Source organism: Apteryx mantelli, chromosome 1 (genome assembly GCF_036417845.1).
Source record: "Apteryx mantelli isolate bAptMan1 chromosome 1, bAptMan1.hap1, whole genome shotgun sequence".
Taxonomy (NCBI): domain Eukaryota; kingdom Metazoa; phylum Chordata; class Aves; order Apterygiformes; family Apterygidae; genus Apteryx; species Apteryx mantelli.
Genome location: NC_089978.1, coordinates 222,443,918 through 222,467,126, shown reverse-complemented (window position 1 = coordinate 222,467,126; position 23,209 = coordinate 222,443,918). Strand labels below are relative to the sequence as shown.

At 45.3% G+C, this 23,209-nt stretch overlaps 1 protein-coding gene across 12 annotated transcripts in view; it reads left to right on the top strand.

Annotated features, from left to right (window-relative positions):
- The window catches only part of SHANK3 (SH3 and multiple ankyrin repeat domains 3), a 376,011-nt gene that overhangs the window by 229,286 nt on the left and 123,516 nt on the right, over nt 1-23,209 (top strand). For all 12 annotated transcript variants that reach the window (XR_010887770.1, XR_010887771.1, XR_010887772.1 and 9 more), the window contains exon 13: nt 13,910-13,985. Coding sequence is in view for 9 of the 12 variants with exons in the window: in XM_067317628.1 (XP_067173729.1) it covers nt 13,910-13,985 (76 nt within the window). In the remaining 3 variants the exon portion in view is untranslated. The remainder of the gene's footprint in view (nt 1-13,909; nt 13,986-23,209) is intronic.

Here is a 23,209-nt window from a genome sequence, read left to right as displayed (position 1 = left end):
AGGAGGGACAAATCTCACTTGTCAGCTTCCCCTCTTTACTCTTCCTGATCTCATCTCTTGACTGGGTGTTGGTATAGCACTCTTCATCGAAGAGAGGGCTTCTCACTGAGGCATGACCCTCATGGGAAGACTGCCCAGCATTCTCTGTGGGCTTTATTGAATATCATTTCGGGGCCTCTTCAGTGGCACATCAAATTTCCTGCATCTTTTGCACACTCTGAGCAGTGGGAACATATGTGGTATTGGATGTCTGTTGCTATATAGCTTCTGTTAAAGTGACCCAGTTTGTCAGTGAGGTCATCATGGACCCTGCTAAGGCCATCTGCTATTTTCCTACCCCTGCTAAAACCTGCAGCTCTAAAAATAGACATAGTACCAGATTCTGAAAAAGGACTTGAATTTTCCATCACATACCTTCCTTTCTATCTCAGATGGTCCTGACTACCATGGCCTAGTTAAGCTGGGCCCTGAGGTCTGGACCCAGGAAAATTAGATGCTTTGGGCAAAAGAACATGCTTTTGATGTGTTCTGATGTTTTTCATTCTGCCAGATGACCAGACACTCTTCGTTTATAATGTATGCCACCCCCAGATAGCCTAGCTATGTCTGCATTTGCGTATTCTGTGAACACTAGAAAGGACATTACAGACTTTGGTTAAGGTTCAGTTCACAGCCAGAACTTTTGTGCAGGCTGCCCTGAGTATTTTGGCCACTAAGGCCACAGGCCTGGCCATTATCATATCTTCTGTGGGATCCTTTTGACTCCGGAGCTCTGACCCTACTAGCATATGCAATTTTCAGTGGGACGGTTACTCTCTGTTGTGTCATCTTCATGCCAAGGATAGATGCAAAACTGCATTCATCCAAGCACTGCAGGGCTGACTTGAGACCCTGAAATCTTTCCAGTGAGTTTCAAGTCAGCATTGGGTGTGCTTCGGGGAGCTGGATCATCTGCGTGAAAGGTTTCTGCAGGCAGCTTTCCTTGAAGGCAAGGGCACATTGGCTCTATCTGCAGAGGGCAAGATTGAGAAGCATAAATATGACCAAAGTGCTATTACCCATAAGAGTGAAACAGCTGGCAAGCATTGGGATGGCCATGTACATTTGGCATAAAAGGTTTCAGTGAAGATTCAGCGCTGTAAAACGGAGGTCTTACTTCCTCTGGAGGGGCTCTATTACTGAAGACAGCCTCAGCGTTTGTCCTGCTTTGTTCTCACACTGTTGTGTGTGTGTGTGTGTGTGTGTGTGTGTGTCCTCTGCTCAGACCAGAAGTCTGCTCCAGGATCTCACTGTGCTGTTGATCAGTGATATTTCTGATTTTCCAGTCTGCATCTATTCATGATCTCGTGCCAACGTTGTTCTATAAAATAAGTTTGTTCTGTGTTGTAACAAAGAATATGACTGTGTTCCGCAAGCTAAAGAGAAAGCCATTTATGTCAATGTCCCATTTGGACAGAGTATGCAACCAGTTCTTTCTCTACATAGCTTGATAGGCTGCGTTCTGCAGAAGTCCATACCTAATACTTCAAAAGTTAATGAAACCAATGTACTGCACATATTCTCCAGTTGTACCTTACTATACTGTTTAGCTAGAAAAGTACCAATATTTTGTCTTAAGAGCAATTTTTAAACTGGAAAGGAATGGAAAAATGAATCTTTCTCAGAATCTTCTCATGGTTACAAAAACTTTGCATATTTTATCTGAAATTGGAAGTAACAGATGACAAAGACTTCTTGCAAAAGACAGTGAATGAGAATTTTTGATAAGTGTATGTAATCTATCTGTATTTTTATACAACTAACATGAATATTAAAAAGGACCCAAAAATGCCACTGGAAGAAAAAAGACCAAAGACTTCCAAGACAAATATGTATGAGATTTTAACAGTTAGTTTTTAGCAAATTGTACAGCAAGGATAATAACCTATATTAGGGCTCCGGATGGCTTTTGAATATCTCCAAGGATGGAGACTCTACTACCTCTCTGGGCAACCTGTTGAAGTGCTCAGTCACCCTCACAGTAAAGAATTTTTTCCTTAAGTTCAGACAGAACTTCCTGTGATTCCATTTGTGCCCATTGCCTTTCGTCCTGTCTCTGGGCACCACTGAGAAGAGTCTGGCCTCATCCTCTTTACACCCTCCCTTCAGATATTTATACACATTGATAAAGTCCCCCTGAGCCTTCTCTTCTCCAGGTAGGACATCTCCAGGCTAAACATTCCCAGCTCTCTCAGCCTTTCCTCATTTGACAGATGCCCCTTAAACATCTTAGTAGTCCTTTGCTGGACTTGCTCCAGTATGTCCATGTCTCTCTTGTCCTGGGGAGCCCAGGACTGGACCTAGCACTCCTGGTGTGGCCTCACCAGTGCTGAGCAGAGGGGAAGGATCACCTCCCTCGACCTGCTGGCAACGCTCTGCCTAATGCAGCCCGGGAGCCACCGGTCACCTTTGTCACGAGAGCGCATTGCTGGCTTATGGTCAACTTGTTGTCCACCAGGACTCCCAGGTCCTTCTCTGCAGCCCCAGCATGTACTGGTGCATCTGTTCAGATGCACATGATGTCACATCTTTGTTGTCTGATGGGAAAGAATGCTTTTTCTTGCCTTTCATTACATGGAAAGGCTGAAAAGTTCTATGGGAGAATGATGTGGGATCAGCATTCCTTGTGCAGAACTGGCACCTCAGACAACTTGGACTTTTTTAAAGGTACTTGAAAATAACCTCCATGAAATCAGCGTTGAGGTGTAGAGTCAGAAGGAGAAGGGAGAGAAGACTAGTAGAAAAGATGAAAGTTGTAAGGGAGTATGGACAGAAGAGTTACTGAGAAAGTGAAGGGGACCCTGCAGTTAGGTTGTCTTAATATACATTCTCTCATATATATATGCTTATACATTATACAACAAACATTATATATGTTTATACATTGCTGCTCCATTAGGCTTTTGGGGTATTGGTGGGGGGGAGGGAAGGGTATTTTTGACATGCAGACCTTAGATACCTTAGACTATACAAGCGAAAATACAGCTAGCTGCAGAGCAGGTAACTATCTCCTAGCTCTTGGCCATAAATTCTTTTCACTGGATACCCCAGATGCATGTGAAAGAGTTACCTGAGGGAAATTTCTAGCCTGGAAAATTTCACAGACTTAAGGGGATCCGTGACAGGTTTTGCTGTCAGAAGATGGTGGTATTAAACAGCTCTCTCCAATCAGTCATGAATCCTCCCATGAGCTGTTAGAACTTCTGGGGCTTATGTATGTAAGAGGCTTTGATGGGTAAGGAATATGCAAGGGAGCAGCTGTAGGATTTCTTAATGGAGAATTCCAGAAAAAGTCTGGAGATGAGACAGCCTGGATAAAAGGTACTAGTTTGAGGAGTATTGAGTATAGGTGGTGGTCTGTGCACCTCTGAGATTCGAGTCTGCTGCTGAAATGAGAAAGAGTGGGGAAATTGGCCTAAAGAGCCTTTGAGTTTGGAAGATAACCTGCGTACTGCTGGTATTATGCCCTGTTTAAGAGCACCACATCTGCTTTGGCTTCGTTCTCTTCATCATTGTGCTTAGACCCTTCTGGCTCATCACCGAGTAGGTCCTTGCTGTGTATCCTGCTTTTTTGGGCCTCAGGAGTCATAAGACAGTTGTTCAGTGCAGAGGCTTTGGTACCCCTTATTGGACCATAGTTGATGGTAATGGCAGAGGCTGAGGGAGAGACTGGAAATGGTTGCGTTTATCTTCTCACCGTCAGCTGGCTGCCTCGCACTTCTACCTGTTCTCCTGCTAAAGCTTATCCATGCTGTGTCCTTCCCACAAGGCCCAGAAAGTTCAGGGAGAAGAGAGACAGAAGGAATTGCAAAAGGGTGTGTGTTACATATGGGAGAAGAGTGAGCACTAAAGGAACAAAACTTGGAGTGAAAAAAAGAGCAGTTCAGAGAAAGGGTTGGGAGGGAGGGAATGTTAGTGATGGGAAGGAAAGTGTGTGAGTGATGCAAGGCATACAGAAATGATAGAGAAGATAAATGAGTAGGAGGTTTTAGCCTAACTAGAGCTGGGTTGGGTAAAGCTTGGGTAAGATGGGAAACAAGTCTCTGTCAACATGCTGGCAGCAGCTAAGCTCTGCACTCTGGCCCTAATTTGGAAAGAGACTTGATTATTTACATTGCATTCCAAATGGGATTTAGGTGTCCACCACTAACAGAAAAATCCGCCTAGCCAAGTAGATGCCTGCATTTCTGCCACAAAAACACTTACAGATCTAGAGTTCTAGCTGTTGGGATAACTGTTTGTGTTAATGCAACAATGCACAAATTAGGCACCTTTGCACCCAGTTCTGCCAAGCGTGGATAGGGGATTCAAGGGGGAAAGAATTTGGAGCAAGGAGATGCATGTGCGTACATATAAATCTAGTATGATGGAAATGGGTTGTTTAGTTTAAACATTTTCTGTGAAGAAGCCCCTGTTCTAGGGTGGGAAATGTGGGTAGAACGTGTGGGATAGAAGGATGAGTTCTTTGATGAAAAAGGCTCTGGTAGTAAGGAAGAGAGAGCAGAGCTGTCAAAGAGTGGTTGGGATCAGTGAAGGTAGGTATTGCTGGAGGGGAAATTGATTGGGGAAGCTCTAGCGAGGAAACATGAAGTTCTAGAAGGAGTTTGAGGTTTTGGGGGCAGCCAGGTAGGTATGAGGACTCTGAACTGGGACCGGTTAAACCAGCACAGTGACTGGGAGTGGGAAAAATTTCACCTGTGTTGCCCTTTTGTGTCTCTTGTGTTACCTGCACTACAACTATCTTATTCTTGGGTGCTCAAACCACTTGTGAAACAGTACTTTGGAGCCTAAGTTACAAAACCAAAACTGCTGATTCATCTGTATAACACCTGAATACTATGTTTGGGATCAGTTATGTTTGTACATGACTCATCTGCACTTTCTGAAAGCGTGATGAGAAAGGTGAAAGTTTTTAATGTTCCCTGCTGCTTTTATACCCCTGTAAGCGTAGATAAGTAAGTGCAGATTGGGGGATACAATAGAAGCAGGGGGAGATTCTTTTCCAAAGAAAAGAAATAGGAAGTGGGGAGTCAGTCTAACATAAAGGGGTCTAAATAACATTCAGGTAACCTCATTCTGGCATTTCTTAACTATGCTCAATGTGGACACCATCTGCTTCACAGAGATGTACTTGACCTAACCACGTACCTCACAGGTGGACATGAGAAACTCCGATCCATTTCTCTCTTGCTGTGTTCTCCCCTGCTGTCTTCGTCCCCCCTTTGATTGACACCCACACTACCTGACGTACTTCTGAACTGCCTCTTTTCTCTGGAGCTGTGAATATAGGCTTACCCTGTATTTTCTCAGCACTTGGTTGCAGGTTTGGGGTTCTCTATAATGGTGGGATAGCAATTTGTTGTGCAAGAGCTCTGAGTGAAAATAGCTGTCTTGTACTTTGCTGCGGAAGTCAGTGCCCTGTTGTGTCAGCAGAGCTGCTCCTGACCTGCCCTGTGGTTCATTTAAATTGGGGAAGTCTGGCTCAGGGGGATTCCTGTGCAACAAAGATGGGCTTTTCTTCCCCGGAGGGGAGGAGAGCTGTCTAGAGAGAGGTGATGTATACCAGGCAGTAACTGGAGACATGGCAAAGCAAATTTGATTGTCAATACGGAAAGTATTTGTACCAGTCTTCACTCTCTATAGTTCCTGGCTTTCCGAGTTCCCCATTTTCTGTGCATGTCCTAGGTCTTGGGTTTGGAGAACCAAATTGACTCCTGATAGATCATGTCTGTGTGACCTGCATGGTGCTGGAGTTGTTGGACAGCAAGGAGGAGCCTTTGCTCAGATTCCCTGTTTGTCCTAATGCAGAATGACTGGTGTAAGAGTGCCAGGATTTAAGCTAGAATTTGACTGTGGAAGCCATTAGCCCAGCTGGTCTTTCCTGGAGGTAGCTAGCAGTTCATGGGAGTTCCTGATCCTCAGAGGCTTGTTTTGTCAAGAAAAGCTAGAAGAGAAGGTCAGTATTAGGGTTTTCTTCTCCTCTGTTGTGCTGCAGAGAAATTTCAGGCCTCTCCTGAAGGATATGTCCTGCTGATGGGTTCATGGGGATAGTCTCTTCAGCATGAGCCATAGGCTCAGGGATTATAGCTGGGTGCTTTTCCTGGACTTTTCGTAGCCTTTGAGGAGACTGTGCAAGAGGACCGACTGCCTTGTTTATTCACCAGCTAAGTACCTAAGCCTTAAACTAAAGCAAGATAAAGTTTAGAGTTCTCTCTCAGAGGGTTTAGGGCTCATTCAGATAAGACTACAGCTGCCTCGATGACCCTTCCTGGAAATATTTCTGTTGCAGAAATTTGTATAAAACTAGATCAAATAGCTCTAGAGACCTTCTGCTGAGCATTACTTTCTAGAACCCTGCTGCTACATTTGGCAGTGCAGCGTTACCGGTTTTGCTCTCTGATCTCCCATTCCTCTTAAACTGACAGCTGGATCGCTTAAGTCATCGTGAGAGGTAACGCACAGATGCTGCTCACCGACTCATGGCCACTTGACAGCAGACTTTCATTTTCTTTGCACCTTTTTCAGTTATAAGTAAACAGAAAACTCTAACAAGCATAATTTTATTGCAAGTAGAAGTCATAATTTAAGGGCCAGAGGGACAAATACAATTATCTTCTCATACCATTTGTGTAACACAGGCCGAAGTTTCACCAAATGTATCATTATCTTGCACGTAAATTCCTGTATGAAACTAAGAATGATACAGCAATGCTTCTGAAAGTATTCACTTTCAGAGGAAAGTTGTATTTGAATTTCACAGAGTAAAGATCAGTCATGGGGAAAACGTAAATTAGTTACCATTCTGCATAAGATTTAGTAACACCATGAATCACTAAGCAAATACATTCTTGGGCTTTTCTCTGTTTTCAGTCAACAGACCAAGGTGCCCTAGGGATATGAATTAATTTATTCTCCTGACAGTCTTGTAAGAAAGGGAAGAGTCTTCCTTCAAGGGCTTCCATGCTTTCATGCATTTGAAATCAGGTTCCCTGATGTCAGCGTGCAAAGCCCCTGTCTAAATTGAACCCGCTACTACTAAAGGACCACTTCCCAGTGACAGCCACAGCTGGTGACAGAGGTGATGCGCTCCAGAGCTTTACCTGCCTCAAAAGCTCCTCTTCGGTAATGAGGAGCATTAGGAACCTCCCCAATCTCAGATACTGCCTGCCCTTCCCCCATCTCAGCGTTGCTCAGCATTTCTTTTGAAATAATTCCTTTTTCTCCTCTTCAGCACAAGAACTCTAAGGCAGCCCCAGCCAGATTGGCTGACTGGCACAGAGCCTGGAAGAGGCTTTAATTGTGGTGGCATCTGCTCATCAACCTACTCTGAGTCAGGTGCTCGAGTGCACTGTTTGGGACGCGTGGGTGAAATGCACAATGGGCTGCAGCGCTCAGTCTGTCAGCGCTGCACATGAAGCGCACGAGGTTGGAAAGCCAAGACTGGGAACTCACTTAGCTGCAACAGAGGCTGCAGGGCTTCGCTCGCTAGCAGGGCTGAGGACTGCTTCTCAAACTTACCGTGGCACCAAAGCTCCCCCCCTGCTAAATCCCCCTCCTCAGCTCTGAAATCCTCCTCTGGGGTTCTGCCCCTAACAGTCTCTTTGGTTAGCACGAGCTGTGCCGACAGAACCGTGCAGCTCTCCCTTGGTACTGAGAACAGTATCTGAGAGACTCATGGTCTGGCATGCTGCAAGAAGGTGAGACCATCCACCGTTTCTCTTGACCAGGAGCATCATCTGAATATGCATCTCTTCCAGGGTCAAGGGAAGGAGCGTCCACCAGGGTGGATGAGATGGTTCAGAAAGCAAGGAATCAGTATTCCCATGAGGGATTGCTGAAACTGAAACAGAGTGTGTGTAAGCCTGCCAGGGCTCTGTTGGCACAAGAAGTGTCCATGTATTGGAGAAGGTACAGATACGGACCCCAGCCTTCCCTGTTCCTGAGATCACATCTCCTCTGACTCGCATGTTACTGCTTTTACTGTAGAACTTCAGCTTTAGCAGGCAGTATCTATTTTAAACCCTTTTTCTTGAAAAGGACAGCGTTTAATGTTATTTCCCATCCTCAACTCCTTATCTGTTTGATGGCTGTATGGTTTGCTGTGACTTTGACCTCTCAGGTGGTTTTATGTAGCTCTTTGGTGATAACTGTGATGTCCCTGCTGCTGCATCACATGATTAAAAAGATCTGTTTCCAATTGACTTTTCATGCTTCATCCAGTGTTCCTGTGCCGGTATCTATGTCACGCTGGCCCAAAGTGCGTTCAGCCTCTGAACTGTCAGGGAAAGTACATGCTGGGGCATGCTGGCTGCAAGGTACAACCCCGTGTTTGACTGGCATGGTATATTTCTGCCTATCAGCACTATTAGCCTATTAATAGCAGGCGTTCTGAGAGGTTAAAATGTCTGTTGTGATACAGGAGCAGTTGAGCAGTTGAATAATTAGAGATGCATAAATCTTGCATATGATAAGATTAAGCGTAATATTTAGAAATGTAAATTCAACATTCTGTAGAAATAAAAAGGAATATTTTCACATTCCAAAAGATTTATTTCTCTATTTACAACCTATTTTCTCTTGTCTGATATGAGAGGGGATTGGGATAATCTAGGTACTGGAGGATGCGTGGGAATGGCATTCAAGCTTCTTGTCAATCAGCCGTGGCCCAGCAGGGCTCTATATCCAGTCAGTTTGCATGGAAGTTGCTTATCTCCCATGACATTTTCTTTGGCATGTCCTGGCTTCTCTTGGTCAGCCATGGGATGCTAATATTCCTATATTTTTATCTAATGTGCTGGGCAGATTTACCTGGAAAGAATTGTCTTTTAAGAACTTTACAAAAGTACTTTACAGGTAGTATGCAGAGTTGCTCGAGTACAGCCTGCATCCATCCACATGCTCTTTTTGGTTTCCAGCCACAGCTTTCCAGCTCTTTGTATTCCCCGTTCCTGTTTCCCTGTTTGTGCTTGTCCTTTGCAAGCTGCCGTGTGCTGCCGCATGCATATCAACGAGTTCCTGCCTCCCTGTGTGCACAGCTCCTCCCACAGGGCTGCCCCTGGCATTTCTCTGAGCTGATCCGCGAGCCGGCACCTTAGTGTCCTCTTGCTCCGTCTTCTCTAAATATAGAGCCTCCCTCTCCACACCTATCTCCAAATCATTCGCTCCTCTCCATCCATCAGCCTCAGTCCCCGATGCCTCCTTGACGGCTCCATTAAACACACACTCTGCAGCAGCTATATTTAGAAGTCAGGAAGAGAACGAGCCTTTGGGCTGCGGACAGCCCATAAATCCAGCTCCCTTCATGAAATCACCATCCTTTTGTCTGGAATGAGATCGATAGAGGTGTTTGCAGATGAGGTATAAATGTCTGTGGGAGGGAGGCAGGAGATGAAGAAAGAGGAGACAGGACGGTAGAGAAAAGGGAAGGAGAAGGGATTAAGCAAGGGATGGGGGGGCTGGGACTTTGTAGAGGCCTGCAAGAATGAGTGGAAAAGAGAATGGCAGGAGAAAAGGTGCGTGTCTGGAACAGGGTTTATTGTGCCTGCTGCAGCAACGTGTTCCCTCCCTCGCAGGGATCGAAGGGGATTACGGATATCTCTCACCAGAAGAGCGTCCTCACGTAACGAGACAGAAAAGGGTGAATGTGCTCACCTTAACTATCATGACTTCCTTAGCTTATGCATTCGAGTATCTCCAAAAGAGACACCACCTTCTTTGCCTTTTCTTCTCGCTACCCCCCTCCCACTTTCAGCATGTCCATGTGAAGCTGTAAAGAGTTGTGGGTGCTAACTTTTTCACAGGCTTGTTGGCCCTAAGTGCTTCTTAGAAATACAAGTTTTGACCGGATGTTTCAGGCCTATTTTAGGCCTCTGCTGCAATTACCCCATTCCCTCAATGAAACGTGTTGCAGAATCCCCACTGCCCAGCTGTGCTTATAATGTGCTGACACAGCTGAAGCTGGGAGTTGTTCCCTGCTGTTGTTGTCTGAACACTTCCACAGCAGCAGGGAAAGAGCTGGTGCGTGGTGCAGATACTTTTCTGACAGCATATCAACCCCCTTTTGAGAACATGTGACACTTCCTTTTTTTTATGGCTGCAATGTGCTTTTATTGTGCTACTGGTGGTAGAATTCAGGCATCCCCATTTGGAATTAGGAGTTGAGAATCTTCTGCTTCTAAGGAGGGCTATGAGCAAGAGGAGAAGCTGGTGCAGATGATTTTAAAATTCAGGTGAAGGGGTTATCTCCTTTTGTAGCTGTCTGGTAATGCTTTGCATGGTTTTGCTGTGCTGATCAGTCCTTAACATCTCCATTTCTTGGCATAATACGACTTCTTGTCAGTAAAATAAATTCCTTGGTTCTTTGAGGCAGTTTTTCCCAGGACAACAGGGATGGAACTCAGTGGAAGATCAGCTAATCGGAAGATTCGTGGGGAGCCGTCAACCCCCATCGCTCCCATATCAATCTCCAAGAAATCTCACTCTGGATTAGGTAAACTTCTTCCGTTAACGCACCTGGGCCAGTGACGCACAACAGCAAGGCCCAAAGGAAGCCGGAACGGCAAGCTGGATCACGCTGGCAAGGATGAAGGGGCTGTTCTGTGCCCAAGTTTCCTGTGCGTGGTGACGTTGTGCAGTGAACGCTCGTAACGTACGGGACCGCTGGGCACTGGTTGTACCTAGTATTCACACAGCCCTGTCGGCGGTCTCAGCCCTACGCTTCATCCTTGTGGCTGGGGCTGCGTCCTGGCCGAACGCGCGCCTGGGCTGCTGGTGCACGTGGGGTGCTCCCCTCGCTCCTCCTGCCTTGCCCCGTTTTGGCGATGCGGAGCGCTGGCCACCGAGCTGGCGTCGCTGAGGGCCTCGGCACGGGCGGTTAAATATTACCGCGATCAAAATGATGTCGGTGCCTAGATTTCTGACAAATTACGCCTTGACAGCGCTGAGCGCAGCGGAAGAGCCCGAGGGGAGCGGCGAGGAAGGCGGGAACGCGTTCGCGTAACACCTTTTTCTTCCCTGTCTCAACTGAAGGGCAGCCTGGAACGGGAAATTACGTGTTCCGGGTGTAGTCTTAGGCCGCTGGTTGTAAGTCGGTGTTGTCCGTCCTTCCTCTGCGCCGGCTGGCCGGCGGCCTTCCCTCCCCGGGGAGCCTCCAGCACTGTGTGTGGGCCGGGCTGACGGGGCTCGGTGGGGCCGGGCCGGGCTGACGGGGCCGGGCTGACGGGCGCCCGCCTGAGGCGGCTCCGCGCGCCGAGCGGCGCCGGCGGCCGTGGAGCGCGGGCGCCCTCTGCTGGCAGCGCGGCGCGGCTGCGGCTGGCGCTGCGGCTGCGGCTGCCCGTGCGCGGGGGCCGGGGCCGGGGCCGGGGCCGGGGCGGGCAGGGCCGGGTGCCGCCGCCGCCGCCGCCGCCTTCCTGCCCGGGTTCGGGGCAGCTTCGGCCTCGCCTGGCGCCACCGGGACTGGGGAGCGACCCCGGGGTTTCAGCAGCCGTCCAGCCTGGCCGCAGCCCGTCCCTGCTCTCCCCGAGGGGGCTCCTGAGACGCAGGTTCCTCTCTGCGGCCTCCTTTCCTCGAGCGCGCGGGGCAAGCGGCTCCCGTGGCGTCCTGGCGCGCTGAGGCAATGAGAGGGGCCAGCGCCTGCCGGGGCTCCCCCGCTCCTCCGAGCAGCAGGGCCCGCCGCCCCGGAGGCGTCCGTCCGTCCATCTGGCGAGGCAGGAGGGGCACGCGGAGCCACAGCGTCCCGGCAGAGTAAGCGCAGCAAAACGAGGCCTCTCCTCACTGCTTCGGGGAGAGCCCACGAGCAAAAACCTAGAAAAACCACAGGGCTGTGGTTTCAATAGTACAAATAAATGCCATATCTGCTGATTTCACTCCTAAATTTTGGTAGCGTTGCTCTTTTAACCTTGCTCGTAGTAAGCGCGTTCTATGTGCGAAGTGGAAGCGCTCGCTGGGGACCTGGTTCCCAAAGAGCAGGAGATCCTCGTTGAAGCACGGACCTCGCACGCACGGCAAAGGCCCCTTTGGGGCAGAGCGGCTGCAGCCAAACCTCTGGAAACAGCACCCGTAGCAGAGGATAGCTGGTGCCATTAGCGAGCGACGAGGGACGCGGAGCGACGTGCCGGTTGTGCGACGCGGCCGCCCCGTGGCACGTCCAGCGCTGCCGCCTGTCCCCGAGGCAGCAGACCATGGTATTAGCGTTCCTGTTTGTAACAGCAGAGGTGGTTTCATGTGATCGTGAGACCAGAGTGAAAGGTTTGAAAGCGTGTGCTATCCTGAACTTTAAAAAAAGTTCCTTAGAATGGAACTAATCTATTACCACGTTGTCATAGACAACAGCAGAGACTCCTGTCCCCTGTACTATTGCCGACAGCCCCGTGGTGTTGGCTGTGGTTATTTTGAGTTTCAGCACAGAGAAAAGCAAATGTTTCTTTTGGATTGTTTTGGCTTCGGGTGCAAACAGTTTGTGTCCCTTATGAAGTGAAAAGCGTGAGTCTCATCTGTGCTTTTACTCTTCATTTCCTCTCTCTCCACATTTGTTCTTTCCTTCTGACTGCCTTATTGAGCACGCTTAAAGAATGGCTGAACTTAAATCAAAGCAACAACCTGTCTGATGTTGTAGCCAGGAATACAGTGAGCAGCGCCAAGTGTTTCAAAAGGAAGTGAGGAAGTGGTGACAGAGTAGATAAGTGGATTTACGTGGTTGTTTGGAGCGGGGTACCTTACCAACCCTAGTAGTCCTATCACCCCACTGTAGCTATGGATGAGTTTGCTCAATGTAACACATTCAGTCCTATGTAGTGCGTGGCCTCAATTATTTTCTGCAGGGTAAGTCTCAGGTATTAATCCTGGGTCACGCAAATAAATTCATTTTGGTAATGTCATGCAAATTCCTTCTGTGTTAGGAAAGTGGTAACTAGGAATGTCTGGCTTAAGTTCCTTTACATCTCCTTGAGATGCCTCTTCTTAAGCACATTAGGTGCAAACCCTGTTACAGCTGTCTACAGTAGCACCTATCTCCCCTTAGCCATAATTCAAGCTGCCGTTCTTCATCATCCAGCAACCTGAAGGCACCTAGCGTGTCTCTTGTTGTCAGCTTCAGAGTTCCTCTGGGTGCAGAAATGTGGGCTCCTGCATTTGCTCAGGCTGGTTGGATCAGGCTGGTTGGATCAGGCTGGTGTGTCGGATCAGGCTGATAGGTTCTCATGCTTTTTCAGTTCCAAGGCAGGCAAGTAGACGCTTGACTTATTACATCCAAAAGGGGACATTTGCTCCAATGAGTATGGTCTGTGCACTGAGTTGGGGATGCCGCCAGTGATTAATAGGTGAGTGATAACAGAAGTCTGTCTAGGTTCTTGACTTTCCTTCCTCGTAACTCCCATACACCTGTGGAGCTCACTGACTGCCGGAAGAGACGCAGATCTAACTGGGACTGTTGCCGTCTCTTCTGTTGGAACTGCATCGTGGTGTCTTGAGACATGTAAGATTCGTGAGGCCAAAGAGAATAAGGAAAAGGAATCAGACTGCTGCCTTGGGACAAGGAGTGTGTTTTTGCCTTACCTGGGATTGATTCTCCTCATTGGCTTTTTTTGATGTGTTGGTGAAATTTGAGGCCTTTGCATTGTAGGTTAAGCTCTGTGGGTTTAAAAGTTCTAGAGAAGAGATATTCACAGAATGATTTGTGCACGTTTGGGTCTGTATACGAATATGCATGGGAATGATCATATCAATACATGCCTGCACACGGATTAGTACTTGTTTATTATATAATGCTTGTGTGAAAGTAGGGTTCACTCTGTTTCTTACATGTAGGGGAAGCAGAGACAATGTCAAATGTTCTTTTAGCTCTCAGCTTTGTGATGTCTCTTTTTTCTTGCAGAAACCAGAGAAGACAGGACAAAGCGTCTCTTCAGACATTATACTGTGGGCTCTTATGACAATTTCACCTCTCACAGGTAAGCATCCACATGTTTTCTTTGTGACTACAAGATGTTTTTGTTCCATGGAGTAATATCTCCTTTTCCTGGCTGCGCAGTATATGTTGCATTAATTTCGTGGGAAGGAAACTTTCCTGGTTGTTTTGGTCAATTCAGTTATAGTCTGAACTATAAGTCCTAGGTGAGAGTTACTTGAATAAAATGTTGAAGCGGAACAGGGCAGTCTGGCTCACGTCTTAGTTTAGGAATAAATATTTTGGCATGGGAGAGGCTGGGATCATGAAAACGATGTTTTGTTAAGACTCGGGGATTTTTTGGGGTACTCTGGGAGTAGAAGAGCTTGTGTTGGATGCAGATGTAGAGTTGCAGCTTTGCTGTGAAGGGGCAGAGAGGATTCTGCTGTGCATGGGACAGCGTGAAAACCGCTGTCACTCTAGCCTGTCGGTTGTACTGAATGTGCTGTCTTGACTGTGGGATCACCACTGGTGTTCTGCTGCATGACATTTGAATGTGCTCACTTGAGCGTGAAGACTGACCTTTTGGAAGATGATTAAAGTCAATACAGTATTAAGTTTGGAATCATTAATGGGAGCAGGGGTGATGCTGCTATTTTGTGCTGGGTCATGAACACATCAGGCTGGTGGACATGTTCATAGAAGAACGGGTTGCAGGAATAGGCCTACCGTTTGGATACAGGGATGCACTTTTGGAACTGGGTTTCTATGTGGCATGTTTGAGGGATAAATATAGGGTTATTCTGTGGAATATCATCTCTGTTTGCTGTCAGACTTCAGTACTCGTAACAATTATTGATCATTCGAGTAATTAAAGGGGCATTATTGCTTATGACATGACAGGAGCAAACTGTGACAACTCATTTTACAAAAACTAAATTTCCTTAGTTATCCTGAACTCTTTCAGCATATCGACAAAATAATCAACGCGTTCTGTTTTTACTGTGCTTCTTATTGCAAATCTGTCTTGGTGGGTCTGAGCACTTTTTACTCAAACTGATGGATATAACTTATTTAAGTTTTCAAAAAGCTGTGAGGTGCTTCTTCAAAGGCTGCTTATATTCTTAACTGATTATGGGATGAAAGAGAAAACGCTACTATGAATCAGAAAACAGTAAAGAAGAAAAACGAAGGGGAAAAACAGTCAATTTCCATCATGGCAGAATGCTACAAGGAATTCACAAAGGGCCTGTGCTAGGGTCACTGGTTGTTCTTAATCTTGAAAAGGGCAGGAAAAAGGTCAAAATTTGCAGATGACTCAAAATTACATTCCATAGGCAAGTCAAGAGTAGATGGTGGGATTGCGTCGAGCTGCGGAAATAAACAGTGTGATAGTAAAATAAATTTATTTTGGTAAACGTGAGGTAACACACATCAGAAGGAACACTCTGAGGTACTCTTGCCCGTTAAAGAGTTTTAAACTCTTCATAATTGCTTAGGAATAAAGACCTTGTGTCACTGTGATATCACAGTGAAAATATCATGTTTTGCACTGAGGTGTTTCAAAAACAAACAAGAGTATGACTGAAAATACAACTAAAGCTTTTGTGAAGCAGGATTAGTGGAAGAAGCTCACCACTGGAGTTCCAGGGAGAGCTGTGCTGATGAATGCGTTCAATCCCTTTTCCAAATCATTTATGAGCGCTGAGTAACAAAATTTGTCAACAGTTCTAAGTTTGTCAGGGTAGAAAAATGGAGGCCAACTGCAGAACGCTGCAAAAGAACCATGCAGTTCTGAATGTTGTGACACTGGGTACTGGATGATAAAACAGCAGCTGAACTCCAACACAGACAAATAAAAAATAATGCACACGGGAAGAGGCCGTAGTAGTATTTCACGTTCAGTGTAGGCATTGGACTGATTTCTTCTGCTCCGGAACAAGATCTGGGGGTAGACAGATAGTTCCATCAAATTTCCAGCCCAAAGCTGCAAAAGTAAATTGAATTTTGGGAATTATTAGGAAGGGAAAAAACAAAAGAGAAAACATCGTTAAGGTCTTTCTTTGTATAAATCTATACTGTGCCCACATCTTGAAAACTGGATGCTGTTTTGGTCATTCAGACTTAAAAAGTAGTACTTGGAAAATTGCAGAGAAAACCAACAAAGGTGCTCAAAATTATGAAAGATCTTCCGTAAGAAGTAAAACTAAACAGACTGGAACTCTCTAGCTTGGAAAATGATGTTGAATGCTAAGGGGTTTGGTAGAAGTCCACAAATGAGTGATATGAAAAGGTGAACAGAGAATAGTTGGTTTCTGTCTCTTCCGGTGCAACAACCACCAGGTTCTGAATGAAACAAGCATGTGGAATGTTGAAAGTGAACGAAGGAGGAGTTCTCCATGTAACGTGCAATTAAACTGTGCAACTCCTTGCTAAGTAGCATTCTGTGTGCTAAAAACTGACAGGGGTTCAGAAAGCAGCGGGACAAACTGAAGAAAGAAAAATCCATTGTGGGCTTCTGAACACAAAGAGACTAGCTCTGACTCAGGAATTCGCTTAGTCATAACGCACTGGAGGTTAGGAGCGCGTTGTGGGGAAGCACCACTGTATTCTTGGGCAGTTCCTACTTCCTCCGTCATTTTTGCACTATTAGCTGTTGGTAGGAAGTCAGAAGGGCTACTGGCCTGACCCTGTACAGCTCTTCTTATGAACTGTGGGTGAACGAGGCTTTTCTCTGAAGCCTAAAGTGAGGTTCCCCAGCCCTACAGAGAGCAGATTTCAAGGCCTGGCCTTTTCCTTGGTATCCTATATGGCTGCTGAAGGTGGCCCTGCGGTCAGCTACCTGGTCCTGTTCCTGGGCTCTGAACTCTTCGCTCCAAGACAGAGGAAACCTGGGAATCTGAGCTGGTTGTCTTGAATTTCCCAAATGACAGATGTAGATTGAGGCAACATTTAAGCCCTGTTGAACTCCTTCTAAATGGGCATAAACCTGTTGTTTGAGTAGATTTTCTAGAATTGCACATTACATGAGGCATGCTTTCAGAATGCCTTACCAACTCAGGCCTCTTAAACTGGCCTTAAAGTAAGGGTCTGAATATTTGCTGTGTAAGGCAAAACAAAAACTCTCCTTAGAGAAGAGTGCGCTTCATACAGTCTGTGGGTTGTGTGTTGCTGCAGACCAGTCCATCTGGGCTGTGGCTTGCTCCTGTTCTCCCTCATACCTGAGACCCCTCCACTGCCATATGTATGCCACATACGTATTCCTCTGTATGAGGAGGCTGTGTAGTGGAGGAGGGTGGTGGAGTCCCTGGGAAGGATGGCAGGCAGGAGTGGTCTCCCACAGGTGAATAAGTAGCTGTCCCATCTGTCCCATAACTTGGTCTCCAGGGGCCCTCATAAAAGAGGGCAGCTGGGAGCAAACTACACAAATCGTGCTAGTGATGACAGTTTTGGTCATAGCAGCCCCGTTTCCGCAGAGTCAGCTGGGAAAGGAGAGGGAAGAGGTCAGGCAGCTATGTTTACATGCATGTCTTTAACCATACCACTTACCAAAGAGGAAGGGGAGATCTTTCCTTCTTGAAGTCCCACAGGACTATGTGTCAGGAGGATATAAAGCCTCTTCTGGACCTCCCCACGATCATAGATGGCTTTTTACGTCTTCTCCAGGAGCATTTATTAGTGGCCCATCAGATACGGAAGCTAAGTTTAAATGGTCTTGACATTCCCAGGCAGTCCATACATGCAAAGCAGTGCCTGATGAACTGAACTGCTTTGCAGAAGTATGGTTGGGATGTCCTGGGATCACAATAACAGTGCCAACACTGGCTGTGAACACTGTGCATTCTGACAAATTTTGGTGAGTTGAATTTGAGCAAACTAAAGGATATTAGCTACAGGTCCATAACATGGTGTGTAGGCATGCGGCGTAAGAGCATAAGAATGGCCATTCTAGGGCACGCTAAGGATCCTTTAGGCCAGTGTTGTGTGTCACACAGTGGCCAGTGGCAGGTACTGAGTACAATTATGAGAACAGAATAAGCATGTTTCAGTACCTCCCCAAAATATTATTCCTGCCTACAGCAATTCACTGCTCAGTCTTCCTGAGCCAGAGGCAATGTCTTTGTATTTAATAGCCTTTAATGGATCTTTGTTCCATTAATTTGCCCAGTGACATGTAACTCAAGTGCTTTCACTCTCCTGAAATGGAGAAAGAGCTAGGATTGGCATTGGAGGAGACAGTGAGAGACAGTGATGGTGCTGAATAGTGCGATGTTTGTAATCTTCTTTTCCTGTTGTGTCAAAATACTCAGAAGTTTCATAAAACATAAAAACTTGTCATTCATTCCTAGGTTGCTTTGAGTGCAAAACTGAAACGGAGCCTCACCATTCAGTTAGGTAAAACCAGCTCAAGGTAAAACAAGGAACTGTAGTTGTTCCCCTTCTTTCTTGAGACCACACGTTGGCTGTCCTAAAGCTCAGGCAGCGCTGGCTGTCCTTCTCTAAAGGCCTGGAGGTGAATGACATGAAAAGCATTGCTGTAACTATCAGCCATCCTCTCACCAGTAGACACCCTGAGACAGGAGCACTGTCTTTCCATTTCGGTGGAAGCTTATCAGCTCTGTTTCGTGGAGTTCAGAATGTGATTACTGCTAAAGCGGGTAGCTTGCGTGGGTAACTGGGGTTCCAGCATGCAGCTGAATGCTGAGAACAGAGGAGTGGCACCATCAACATGAGGACGTGTTCTGCCAGCGTTCTGGGCCTGGAAATGGAGTTTGGAGTTGATACACAGGCAGAATGTGAATATGAGGAGGTAGTCAGGAATATGGTATGGGTGTTTAGTTGGTAGTGTTAGGATTGCCTTAATAAATAGCATGAACTGCATGGATGTTTCTTTCCATTCTTTAAAAAAATAAGCATTTGGGCTAACAGATACCTTTAGAGCAGAGACGAAGAAGTTACTAAGGTGCTGTAAGATCAGTACAGCAGCTAAATTAAAATGATTTGCAGGAGAGCGCTTATTCCATTATCTCTCACTTCACTGGAGGTCTCAAATGTGGGAGGAGATTAACATAATGACAGTGTTTGAGGAATAACTTAAAAGTACTTGAGAAAATTACACACAAGTGACTTTAACTTTCAGGGAAAGCCTTTGAAATAGTTGCAGGTTTGAACAGATGTCCTGTGAAATGGAGCAGGGAACAGTATTCACATGGTTGAATAGCAGATTTGGGTGGGGTAAATGATTTACTCCTTTCTTTTTTTTTTTTTTTTTTTTACCTTAAAAGGTGAAAAGAAAGTTATGCCTCTATATAGGGATATATGTGAGAATATGAGAAGATTCTAGACTGTATTTTGAATAAAAATCTTTTCTTTAGTGGAATCAGCCTCCTGGGGAAGCACTATTTCAGAGTTTTAAACTTCACCAATACACTGCCAGTTACAAAAAGTAGGTATTCAGTTTGCTTTGGCATAGAGTAAGAGATTGTTCTGGGGTGAGTTATCCACCTCTCATTTGAAATCATTCTGAAGCATAACTGCAGTTAAAGAAGAAAGCACAAGTCCTCTCCAGAGTGCAGGTGTAGTGGGCATCCAAGGTCGCCCAGCTTGCAGTGAGAACCTTCCCCCAGACCTCTGAGAATGAGGAGTGCAGGACAGAACTCGGCAAATGAATAAGCGAATTGGGAGAGGAATCTGAGCTTGTTCCTGTCAGAAAGAGGCAACCACAAAGGGAATTGACTTATCTGATGAACTCTGTTAAGGAAAGAGATTAAAGTGGTTTGAAATTAACTCAATATAAAATTAAGCAACCACATTCTACATGGCACAGCTGGGAAGTAGAAGAATTGGTAGCAATGGATAATTCAGGATTGTTTTTTATTCAATCACAGGGATTAGTTGATCAGGGAGAGAGATTATAATGGTGAGTATTCACAAGCCATCTGGAAGGGCCTCCCTTTAAAAGAGAGGGGAAGCACAAAGCAGTCCCTTTCCACACAGGAATTTCTGCGCCCTTCCACTGCAGTGACTGGCCAAATAGGTGGATACACAGGATCATAGAATAATTTAGGTTAGAAGGGTTGTCTGGAGGTTTCTAGTTCAATGTACTGCTCAGAGCAGGGCCAACTTAGATCAGGTTGTTTTGCATATCTCCAAAATTGGAGAGTCCGCAGCCTCTCTGGGCCCATATTCCACTGTTAGACCACCCTCAGAGTGAAAAAGTTTTCTGTATATCTGATTGCAATTTCTCGTGTTGCAGTTTGTGTCCATTGCCTCTTGTCCCATCGCTGTGCACCTCCAAGAAGAGTCTTGCTCTCCCTTCTCTGCAGTCTCCCATTAGGCAGTTGCAGACAGCAATAAGGCCTCCCCTTCACCTTCTCTTCTCGAGGCTGAACAAGCCCAGTTCTCTCAGCCTCCCCTATTAATCATGTGCTCCAGCCCCTGACTATCTTGGTGGATTGAATGAGGAGATCAGTAATATAAGTGATTGGTAGAGTCACTTAGAAATCATTGGGACTGCACCAATAACTTGCAATTTCTCTTTTCCCTGTCAAGCAAAAGAATAGTACCAGTGTTTTCCCTATATAGATTCAGTCTAATGGCTTCCACTCCTTTCTTTTCTCTAGATCCTATTCAAGATTCATCTTTCTTGGCAATGACGGTCACAGCTCTCACTCCTCTGTTGATACTAAGCACTTTTGCTTACGTCAGTCACTGTAACCTGCTATCTCCTTTGCACTACCTCTGCACACTCATTTTGTAAAGAGTCTTCCTCCAGCATGGCCAGTACCCTGAAGGTGGTAGTAATGTTTAAGCAAAGAGCTGGTTTCCAGATCAGTCTAAGTAAAAGGAGTCATTCTGAATTTCATCAAGCTATTTCTTGGCTGTGTGTGGCTCTGAGACAGCTTTCTTTATTCTTTTCCATTGTGAAGCTTATTTATTGGTTGTTTCTGCCTCATCAGTCCCTGGTGCGCTGTTTGTATAGGATGGTCATTAAAGTGTGCTGAGCGTTGTGCAAGTGGAACCCTCCTGGATTTCTGCTCCTGCAAGCTTATCTAGAAGGCAAGCAACAGACAGGGAATTGGAAGCTGTATCAGCTTTTCTGGTGCTCTGTCTGGTTGTGACTAATTATCAGGTTCTGAGGGAAGCTGTGTTACAAGCAGGAATCAATGAGGAATTTGAAAGAAGCCTAGGTAATGGCTTTACAGAACAGTTCATAGAAAATATCCCTGCAAAAGGAGTTTAATGCTTAGAAACTAAGAGGGTAAGTGAATCTTTGACAAATCTACTTTGTGACTCTAAGTGCTGATCAGTCAGCCTTGGCTGGTCTGGAAGGATGCCCGCTTTTGGTATATTACAAGAAATGGATTTTTGTAATGGCAAGCCCATCTAGTTGGGAGAAGGTAATTTGCACTGGGCTAGTGCAACCTTTATTTCTATAGCAACAAAAGAGTAGAGGGAGAAAATTAAATCTCTTCTTGAAAAGGCTTTGTATAATCCCACTTGTCATATTAAAGTGCCTTCAGAATAGTGTTTTAAGATCTTTTGGTGAACATTATCTTTTGGGACCACTTGCCTCTTTCACAGAGAGTTTTAGGAACACGAAATGGTAAAAGGTGAATTCCCAACCCCTTGCTTTTTCCTAATCATTCCTTGTACTTGGAATCCTAGAGTAGACTGGTCAGCTGCCTCTGAAATTTAGGCTCTGGCACAGTCAGAATTGATGGTAAGCATAAGGTTTTGTGGCCTGTTTTATACAAGAGGTAGGACCAGATGAATAATAAATAATATAATGAAATGATGAAAGGAGATTGCAGCCAGTCAATGGGGTCTGTTAAGAAAGGTACCCAAGCTAAACAGCTACAGCTTTTAGAACTGTTCATTACTGATTAAAGGAGCATTACTGATTAAAGGAGCATTACTAAACCCTGTTCTCTCTTTTTCTCTTTAAAAATATATTCAGGAAAACAGGTTAGGAGTTTGAAAAGCAGGTCCTGGGAAAATATACAAACATTCTGTCTGAACAACAGTGAAATCTGCCAGGTGCAGAAGAGTTAGTAAGGATTTCCGCTAGCTTTTTCTTTCCTTTTTTTTTTAGCTGAGTGAAGGATGCCATGCCTAATGTCGCTGTGGGGAATGTCACTATAGGCAAATGCTGAAGGGCAAAGGATTGATGGTGTGTGTGTGGCGGGGGGAGAAGGGGCATACAACAACCTCATTTTTTGTCAAGAGACCTGATTAAAGGAGTCCTCTTTTCTGTAGTGTATTTGCAATAGGTTTTGGTCAGGTAATATGAATAAAACTTGAAAGAGGTGACAACTGGTAGAGCTGTTGATCACTCAACTTTCTACAAGTGAAAGATGAGACTAAAGTCCTATTGGTTCCTGCATTTTTTCAGATTGAAAGTCTTTAAAGTATATACCTACTTAATGAAAGATTCTGTGTAAAATACTTTACTCAGATTTTTGAGTCACGTGGGTAGTTTTCAGAAAATATCAGCTGGGGCAGCAGCTGATAACACAGATAGGATGTTAGGAAGTAGGAAAGAAATAGAAAGTTCATTAAAAATAGTGTTGTACTTCTGTATAACTCCATGGCTTGTCCATCTCTTGAAAAATACTTCAGTTGTAGTTTAGCCATCTGAAAAAAAATGAACTAGAAAAGGTTCAGAGGAAAATAACAAGGTTTATCCAAAGTATGGACCATCTCTTATATGAGGAGAGATTAAATAGGCTGGAACTCTTCAACTTGGAGAAGAGGTAACTGAGAAGGGTTTGATAGAGTTTTATAAAATCATGAGTAGGCAAGGAGAATGTGAATATGGAACAATAGTTATTTCTCAGTACAAAAGAATGAGGTGGCACTCTGTGGAATTATCAAGCAGCAAGATTAAAATAAAACAAAGTACTTTGTCACACAGCAAGCGATTAAATTGTAGAATTTATTCCCACTGCATGTTGTGGAGGCCAAAAATATAAATGGATTCAAAAAGGGAATACAAAATTAGTGGAGAGTAAATGTGTTTGTGACCAAGAAACATAATGATCTGTTTACAGGCTTGAGATGAAGAATTCAATTATGGGCTTTTAGAAGCAGAGAAGGTATAATGTGAGTGGATCACTGTACTTTTATTCTGTTTCTTATACTCTTTCCTTTACTGATTGTTACTGACTGTTACTGGAGAAAGGACCTCATGTCAGTGAGTCTTATGCAGTATCATTGTTCTTACACTCTGGATTGCAGAAAGACATTAGGTGAAAGGAATCAGCCTATCTCTGTGCACATTAACAT